Source organism: Brachyhypopomus gauderio, chromosome 2, assembly GCF_052324685.1.
Source record: "Brachyhypopomus gauderio isolate BG-103 chromosome 2, BGAUD_0.2, whole genome shotgun sequence".
Classification (NCBI taxonomy): Eukaryota; Metazoa; Chordata; class Actinopteri; order Gymnotiformes; family Hypopomidae; genus Brachyhypopomus; species Brachyhypopomus gauderio.
In genome coordinates this window covers 14,061,962-14,071,680 of record NC_135212.1, presented here as the reverse complement: position 1 = coordinate 14,071,680, position 9,719 = coordinate 14,061,962, and the positions used below count along the sequence as shown (strand labels likewise).

At 41.4% G+C, this 9,719-nt stretch overlaps 1 protein-coding gene across 1 annotated transcript; it reads right to left on the bottom strand.

The window, feature by feature from the left end:
* On the bottom strand, positions 1–8,930 carry znf518b (zinc finger protein 518B). The gene is made up of 2 exons (XM_076987982.1): positions 8,732–8,930; positions 1–4,481 (listed from the first exon to the last, which is right to left on the bottom strand). The coding sequence occupies exon 2, from the start codon at positions 4,324–4,326 to the stop codon at positions 1,201–1,203; it is 3,126 nt and encodes a 1,041-aa protein (XP_076844097.1). The 5' UTR covers positions 4,327–4,481; positions 8,732–8,930; the 3' UTR covers positions 1–1,200.
* Between the last annotated feature and the right edge of the window lie 789 nt (positions 8,931–9,719).

Below are 9,719 nucleotides of genomic sequence, written 5' to 3'. Positions count from 1 at the left end.
TGAATGAATTACTTTATTAAATGTGCTGCATGTACTGGACACCAAATGAAAATGCAGTGCACAATTGTAAAACTACAACTGTAATGTATTCTCATAACTCAAAAACAAACATTAACAACAAACATTAAATTATTTCAAACACAGAACACCCTTTACAAAACAAAAATAACCACATCTGACCATTAGTATGTTTCTTTAAATGTAGTAATATACAAATGAGGTGTAAAATTAAACAGAAATATCAGATGAAGCAGAATAATGATGACATCAAACTACCAGTTGAAGTGTCAATGTCAAACTGACAAGGTCAAAATTGTCCTTTTTGGCAAATATGTTGGCTGCAAAAAATTATTGTAATAAAAGTTTTTTTGTTCATTTCTTCTGTAAAGTGCAACTGACATGAGGTGAAGAATCAGATTGCTTTGTGGTACTCAAATGAAGTTTGAGTTTTGCTCCATAAATCAGGTCCCCCACAATGAAGTTGGCCATGCTTAAAATGGATATAGCACAAAATGTCTGAAACATCCAGGCCAATAGGTGTCAGTAAAGTGGCTAATTGACAACACGAAGAAGAAACACTGACTGCTACTTTAACAAAGGATCTGTATTTTTATCTAAGAAGCCGCTAGGAAAACCGAGGTCAACGGAGCCTCTTCCTCTTTTGTCCACACACAGTGTGGGAGTGTTGCTTCCAGCATTTCATGGACATCTCCAGTATGAGCAAGGTGTGTTATTGCTCATCATAAAGGCTGCTCAACATTATATAAGTGTCATTTTACAAAATTACATCACACCATACATCAATTTTGTGTAACATTGTTATACTGCAGTTACATTAATACTTTGGAATACGTTCTGTTCTTGAATGCAACATTCTTGTAGTAGACAATTAAAAATTCTTGCATACACTACTAGCAAGTGTACAAAAAGACCATATAAAATCTGAAGAAAAAGAAGATGGGAACCCATAGAAGGTTCCCTTAGACAAAAATGAGCAAATATAAAAGAACAGTTTCATTTACGGTTCTTGCAGTTTTAACAGGAGTAACATCATAGTGAATATAAATATAAAAAGACCAACAACACCAGTAGGTTACAGAGTGTATCGTAGTATGTACAGTTACATCACTGATCATCACAGACAAAATATCAGTCCATATAAAAAAATAAAATATTCCAGGAAATACTGCAAGTATCTTTTTATAAGATCATCTTTTCAGAGACTCCTTTTAGGACAAGCTCTGTGACTTGATATTTCTGCCCCTGGACTTTCTTCAGTTTCATTATGAATGAAGGACACTGCTTTATGGGTTGGGGACACAAGCCATGGACCGAAGTGATCCATTTATAGTCCTTCAGAGTCTGATCTCCTGTGCTCACCATCTGCACTGGAGGGTTTGGGTGGTTCAGGACTACCACAGGTTGATTTGGTCCAGGAAGTTTGACCAGCTGATCTTCCTTTAATGGAGTTAACCACAGCTTTGCCACTTTACTTTTCTGCAATAACTGATGAAAATCTAACCTGACCTTAGATGCCCTGTGCTTCTTTGCCTTCTTCTTTCCTTTTTTATGTTTTTTGTGTTGATGTACATCAAAGAATGTCAGACCTGGCTGGAAGTCTTGCTCTGAATCCTTGTTTTCAGTTTCTGAGCGTTTCCTCTTCAGGACCAGCTTAATGGCCGTCCCCTGCAGGTTCTGCTGATTTGAAGTGCAGCAGAGAACCGGTCGAGCCGTCACGCTTTCCTCCTCAACTAATTTATCTGTAATGTTCTTTGCAGATTCTAAAACTGAATAAGACTCTAATCTTGGAATCCTGACCAAAGCTACTCTAGGGTTCATGGGTGAGGCAGGAGAACTCTCCCTTTGCACAGGTACATGGTCTTCTACCTTCTGCTTGGTTTCTGCCTTTTCATTGGGTTGTGTGGTAAAATTCTTATTCAGTGCAGGACCTGATGCTGCTATTCCACGAGCATCTGACTCATGCTTCCAACCAGTCTGGTCCTTCAGATCATTAGCGCATGTTTGGGCACTCTTCTCTAACATGTTATCTGGTGTCTCAGGTACTAACCCTTGAGATATATTGGTATCTTCTTTGTATATTGTATGTTTATCCTCGTTCTCCACTAGTTTCTGACTACAGTTTTGAACTATTTTAGTCGAGGATTCTGTTTCTTCTTCTGTTTTCAGTTCATGTTTAAACACTGCTAAGTCATTTACATTTTTTACATTTCCATTTGTTCTCACATTTGAAGATGTCAGGGCCTCTCCAGTATGTTTATCTGAAATCCCAACACCGGTGTGAATCTGACTCAAAGTTGCTTCCGGAACAGGGCACAGTGAGAAAACAGACGAAATCACAGGAAGGCCCTCATAAGATTCTGCACCTTCACGTTTGTTTGGTAAAGCTTGCACAGCTCTTAAGTCACACTTAACACCTTCAGTTGTGATGCTCTGGCTGGCTGCACTACAGGAAGTGGTCTTGTGTGCACTGGTCATCTGGAGTACTGGAGTCACTAGTTCTGGTGTATTTGTAACAAGTGTGTGAGCAGTATGTGGTTGAAGATTAAACCTTCCTGACCCTGAAGGGTAAGGTGCTGGTTTTGACACTGATCTTGACGCACATTGGAATGCTGCCTTCAAAGATGCTGAAGTCTCTGATACAATGGTCTTGGAACAAAGTGCATTCTCATTGACCTCAGGCTCATCTTTTATAGTTGCTGTGATATCTGTAGAATGTGCCTTTAGGAGAGATTCCTTTACCTCAGACTCAGGAACGCCATTTTTATGTGTGGCTCCATGGTCCAGTCTTGCTTGCTGATCATCCTCCGTTGTAACTCTGCACTTGAAGGAGAGCCGGCCTGCTGCGCTAGTTGCAGTGGTGCCCCTCAACCCCCCCACAGGAAGGGCATCTGGCAGCTGTGGGACTAAGCGAAGCTCCAATTCTCGAGTCCCGCTTACATTTTTGACCTCCACTAATTCAACAAGACAGCCAGCAGGAATGGTAATCTCTTCAGGACATGACACCGTCAGGGGTCTGTTGTGTTGGATCGGCTGGTTTAAAGGAGCTAGCAATTCCACTTGGACACTGGACTGTGTAATTGACTTTAACTTCTCTAAAGATGGCTTCTCAGGTAAGCTGGGATGAGTCTTTTGTCGATTGAGTTTTTCTGTGCTCAGAGTCCCATGTGGGATGGATGATGCTCCCAGCCCAAAATGTTCCATGGGCATGCTGGGATGTGCTCCAGAGGGAACAGACCATTGCACTTCCTGGACCACTGGAATATTTCGTACAGCTCCTGAATGAACTTGCCTCTGTCTAGCTGGAGTTCCCTCCACAGTCCGAACTTCAGCAGTCCTGTGGGTAATGGACTCCAATGTATTGCTAAGAAATGCTTTTAAAGGAGTATTGTTCCCAACTGGCAGACCAACCTGAAGTTTTGGGATTGTTTTTGGTTGAAGGACCACCTTCTCTGCAGTAGCTGGTATGTGACTCTGAAGCTGTGGCCTCTGTGGAACAGTGCGGTCTGTATAGATGCCCAAATGAACTCTGGGAAGTGCACTCGGGGAGGCATTCTTTTCCAAGGACATTTTTCCTGCAAACCTCTCAACATACTCATTGATTTTACCTGCATTTTGATCTCCTTCATCAACAAGAACACTTGGTTGAGTCCTAATGTCCTGTGTAACTTCAGTCACTGAATCAGCAGGACCAGGTACACTATATATCTGTGTTTTAGTAATGGGAACGACAGAAGCTGTGAGCGACTGGTTGGCTGTACTGTAAATCATACGAGTCTGGTTACTGGTCATTTGATGAACAGGTTTGGCAGCAATGTACGGTGCACTTGCCCTTGGCTGATTTACACTAAGGAACGGATAAGGCTTCTTTACCTTTGAACAGCTCGCAAACTTTCTTGGTGTGTCAGAGCAAAGATCAGTTGTTCCTTTTTGAGACAAGTGTTCTTTTGCACAGTCAGTGGTGAAACCCCCATCTGCAGACTTCCCATGTATTCTCTGAATGTGTTTTACCATGTAATCCCTCCTGACTGCTCCGTAGTCACACCAATTACACCTGTATGGAAACGAGCCTTTGTGTTTAACACTGTGCCGCTGGGACTCCACTCTTGAGTATGAAACGTGGCTACAGAGCGTGCAGGAGAAGGTCACCTCCTCGTGGTGGGCCACGTGCCTTTCAAACAGTTCAACATCCTTGGTTGAAAAGCGGCATTTCTCACAACAGAGACGCCTGTTTATGTTTGCTTCTTTGTTCTTATTTTCCACAAACAAGATGAAATTTTGTTGTAAACCAACCGAATTCATTTTCATGACCAAAACCTTTTCACCAAACAGAAATTCCAAATTTGTCTCTGCTGATTAAGGTTGTTTGGGTTCACAAGTATCCACCATCGGAGGCTTCAATAGGCTAGTTGGGCTTTCATGATAGTAGCAAGCTGTGAACAGGGAACATCATCCAAGCCAACCTAAACAAGGAGAAAAGAAAATATATATTTATTTTTATATGGCTGTTTTATAGAACATTGATATTTACTGATAATCTTGGTTAACTACAGAGAAAATACCACACCCAGGCTATTAGTACTGGAAGAAGCAGAGCAAGTCTCCAACCTTATTTGATTCAATTAGTTCTCAGTAAAATGACCCAATGCATCATATGTTCTCAATTTTAATAAAGTTCCAATAATGTTAAAGTCTGATACTGCTAGACACAGAAAAACGTTAACCTAATACCATACGTTTTTTACCATAAGTGCCCTGTACCAAAACTAGCCATGAACGTTTAATCAGGATAATTTTACATTCAAAATTACCAGATGTATTGTGCAAATATACAGTTAATTTAATTATATTTGGTTATAATTAATACCACTTTCCCCAGCAGCTGCATCACTGGTACAGCCCTACTTCTAATTGATGTATTGAAGTAAAATTACACTATATTAGGGACACAAGTTTTACAAAATTAATACATTAAAAAAAAAAACTTTTTTCATGTACTTGGATTATATTTTAGTTCCCTTTGTAAAATGCTTGAGTTTAATGTATTACTGGAGAAAATCATAAGCAAGCTAGCATACATTTTATTTGATGTTTGTTTATTTTCAAAACGCACAATCTTAACGCATTTTCTCGCGCTGGAATTACAAGAGGCGGTACATTTCTCATGACATCACCAGCCTCATTAGCCTGTTCCATTTGTATGACCAATAGGATTCTACGAAAGAGTCTTCACAGGACAGTCATGGTTTGATTCTCAGGCCTGAGGCCATGACTGAGGTGACCTTGAGCAAGGCACTTAACCACAACTACTCCCCGGGCGCCGGGCTAGGGCTGCCCACCGCTCTGGGCACGTGTGATCCACAGCCCCCTAGTAATCACTAGTGTGTGAGTGTTCTAACTGCACAGATGGGTAAATGTAGAGGACAAATTTCGAAATTGCAGTGAAAAGTCACAATTGACAAATATGGCACATTTCATTTCATTTCACAGTCCTTGCGCGCCGGGCTGAGGAACGCAGCTTCTAAAATGCAGCATGAAAATGTTTGACGAAATGAAGAATTTGAGCAATATTAACAGAATTTGTGCACTATTAACAACCATCATCAACCACAAAAAAAAAACACTATTTTCTGGTAAAGTGGTCTCGTGTTTACAAAATACTATTACTGCCTGACTCTTGTAGAAGTGCATTTAAACGTATTTATCGGATGATTATCTCAGGCATGAAAATGGGTCAGGGGTTAAAAAGGTGAGAAGACCGGGGGGCGGGGCATGTGACGTCAAGGGGGTACGGCGACGGGGCGTTGACATGTGGGGGGGGGGCGTTGACATGTGACGTCATGGGTATACTGCGATGGGGGGGGGGGTGGCTGCTGGTGTACGGGGATACAGCGACAGGTGATGCCAAATATTACGGAGCTCGTAAGGTGACATCATGTAAAAATATCATATAATAACGCGTGGCCACGACTTACTAACGCGTGCGAACAAGATAATTAAGTATTACTTTATATAGAGCCAGGTTTACCTTCCTTGGGCTTTATATAAAGTAATACTTAATTATCTTGTTCGCACGCGTTAGTAAGTCGTTCGCATGCGTTAGTAAGTCGTGGCCACGCGTTATTATATTTTTTACATGATGCGAACATCCCTGGGATCTGCTTGCTTTGCTGTGAAAAAATAAACTTTGTTGCCGCGTGTGAAAGGCGACGTTAGTATCTCGTTCCCACGCGTTAATAAGTCGTGGCCACGCGTTATTTATTTATTTTTTACATGATGTCACCTTACGGGCTCCGTAAAATATAGTAAAATCCATTAAAAAAAATTTTTTGACTGTCATGTCAATGGATTCAATGTAAACGCAATCCGTAAACGCAAGAAGCCGCTTTCGCCATTCCGGATGGCTCAGTCAAAACCATTACGTCTTAATAAACCAATAAATACATCAGCGGCGAAAATCATTGTAAAAATACCAGGGTTCACGTGTTTTTATTTTCTAACATGAGCTAAAGCACAGGGTAGACTCAAACGACAAGAGTTTACAACTTCATCTTCAACCTTTTCAGCCCTGGCGCGAATGTGATCCTCACCCGTCCCTGGATTCACCAGTTACAACTACAGACACTAGAAAAAAAATCTTGTTTCTTATTTTATGTCACCGTTAACTACACGGGGTTGACGCGAACTTAATAGGTCTATCTATCTACCTATTTATCACAAGAGCTTGTGGCTAGATCTGACAATGTTCAACGCTGTAGCGAACGGCAGTAACTTTGTTTTACCGCAAAATATGAAAACGATTGAAACCATTAATAACCCAATTAAATCCACCCAATTAAAAATGTACGATCTGGTAAATGTACGATCTGGTAAATGTAGTGGTAAATGTACGATCTGGTAAATGTAGTGGTAAATGTACGATCTGATAAATGTAGTGGTAAATGTACGATCTGGTAAATGTAGTGGTAAATGTACGATCTGGTAAATGTAGTGGTAAATGTACGCTCTTCTGACTTGTCCGCGGTGTAGCACTAGGTCCTGCTTCTCGTCCCGCTTAGCAGTAAATGAATAACGTGAATGAAGAACGTTCGTATGATTGAAACGCAATTTGGCCTCTATGAAGGTTCTGGGCGGAAACTGCTCGCCACTGTCATTGAAATTGCCAATTTCGGAAGTGCTCTGTTTGTTTATTAAGTCAATATGATAATTAAAATATATACATATAATCTCCCGACCCCCCCCCCCCCCCCCAAACAAAAAACTCATCGGATCTACACGATTCACGTAGGTCACCCTTTTCAACTTCAAAACGGCGAATTTCGCCGAAAGGTGACAGATTTTCATGCCTGTTATCTGCAGATATTAGAACGCATATAAATGCACCATGGTAACGATGTGAAGCACCAAATGGCTAACTTCTAGCTATTTCAGTGTTAGCAGCGCCCCTTGTGGCCAATTATGTTAACAGCGACTTAATGCGTTGGTTACAAGCCTGGTCCAGTTGATTCGCATCTAAAAACACACAGCAGCAGTAAGACTTATTTTTCAGCAACAGTTCAGTAACTCAACCACAGCTCAAGCAAGCTGCATGCAAATGAACACACACACAAAAAATAAAATCAACCTCAAAGATATTTATGAGTACGAGTATTTCCATTTTAGAAGTAACTAAACCATTTATGTTGAATATTGATGACATAAATATGAGATAAAAATCCAAAAATATTAACGCGAGCAGAATCCGAAGCAACCTTCCCGTCATGTGTAAATGCTTTGGTTTCTCATATAATCCTCATAATAGCATTTACACGTTGTATTTATCTATGTCAAAGGTGTTTGATATCACTTTGAACCTGACTGAGTGTCTGCGAGGTTTGTGCATGAGTGGTGATCTCATTTCCCATCACGTGCTGACACGGACCTCTGCACATGTGCCTGAGATTGGGATTCAAAATAATCAGCGTTCGAGTTCACATTTTCTCCTCTAGCTGAGGAAACGATACGTTCATTAATTATTTTTGTTCCGACAGTCTAACAAATAAGATTTAGCAATAGGTTATCACTGTACGTAATCATTATTAATTCAGCCGAATCATTTTTTTCTTCAACTGAGTTTAACCAAGTTATCTGGATCTTTCAAAATCAAATTTCTGTAACTGTAACTATTCACAGCGCCATTCAAACCCGATCTGAGTCCTGCACCTGTAGATACATTAAATTACACCGGAACCGAATTCATCCGAATGCACACAGCACTACTATTGATAAGCTATTGATTTATTAGGAGGTCAAATAAATACGTGTACAGTTAATGGCTAAATAAGGCGATATACACGAGAGAGCCAAAGAGACTGCGATAACAGCAGTGAATATTTATCCTGTGAAGGCTACAGTAGAGTTTCGGGTCTGCGGTTCAAGTGTTTGGGTTTGGGGAGGGTGTGCGGTCCAAGAACGGAAGGACAGGACCGTTGACAAAAGCTCACAGGCTACTCAAACCCACGACAAACCCTCGCTGGTCTACGAGCACGCAGACGAGACTAAACCCAGCCCGGTGTACGTGTCGGTAATGCGATGCCTCGTTGGAGGATCCTCGCCCGGGCGGCCGAGGTGTTCATATCGAACCATTTCCAGCCCGACACCAAATAACTGTTTGTAGCTGCCAGCGGCGCCATGACGAGAACAGCCACCACAATGAAGCACAAAGCGTACAAACCTCTCCGCCAACTCGGGCTTTCGGGAGCGAGCCATCGATTAATGTCTGTAACCCATCGCTCCTCGGTGTGTGGATGGTTATGTATCCAGGTTTATTGGTGCACTATAAAAACAAAGAGGCTGCTCGGTAAACAGGACGGGTCACCGGGTGCACGGGGCGGGTTGGCTGCGGCAGTAGATCTCTACAGATCCGCCAGCGCTCCTGGGTTAACCCCGTGTGTCCCGGAACCTTCTCTCTTAACATTCACGCGTTTTCATGGGTCTAAACGGCACATTTTTGGAGTCTTGTGTGTAAGCAACAGCGTGTAATTCATTTTTGTTTGAAAAATCAAAGAGGCGTTTGTTGTTTATTTATTCTATGAGCTAAAAAGGTTCGGTTCGGTTAAGCTTCAGACACTCGACGGATCGGTAGTGGAACATGCTCATATCAACATATCAGTTTATATGTTAGTTATTTTTAAATCTTTTGTAATATTGTATTTTTACATATTTATATATGATTGTGTGGCGTTGTGAATGAGCGTTTAAAGTGATTAACCCAAGGCTGTTTGATTAGATTGGTCTGAAACAGTAGTGAACCGTGACCATTAAACCTGGACCCGCTCCCATCACCCCCCGAAAAAAAAAAACTGCAATAAAGAAAAATATATAAAAAAAATTCAGACGACAGTAGTACACCTTCAGAAACGCAATAAAACAATAATATCTGTACTAGATAACTTCTTAAACAAAATAAGGTTCACAGCTCCGGAATATGTAAACAACGCGCACGAGGGCATCAGAGGAATGAATCTAAACTAGCTAGCGGTGGTACGCTAACGACAGCTAGCGTCGCCACAGCGGGCGGAAATTATACAGTTAAGCCCGCCCACTAAGAGGGAAGATATGATTGGTCAATTTTACTGTCATTTGAAACTGGTATTGCGCTGAATTATAACTGCCAGGCCTTCTGTAAACGAACAGCGGGCATCACAGTCCTGATAGGGGGA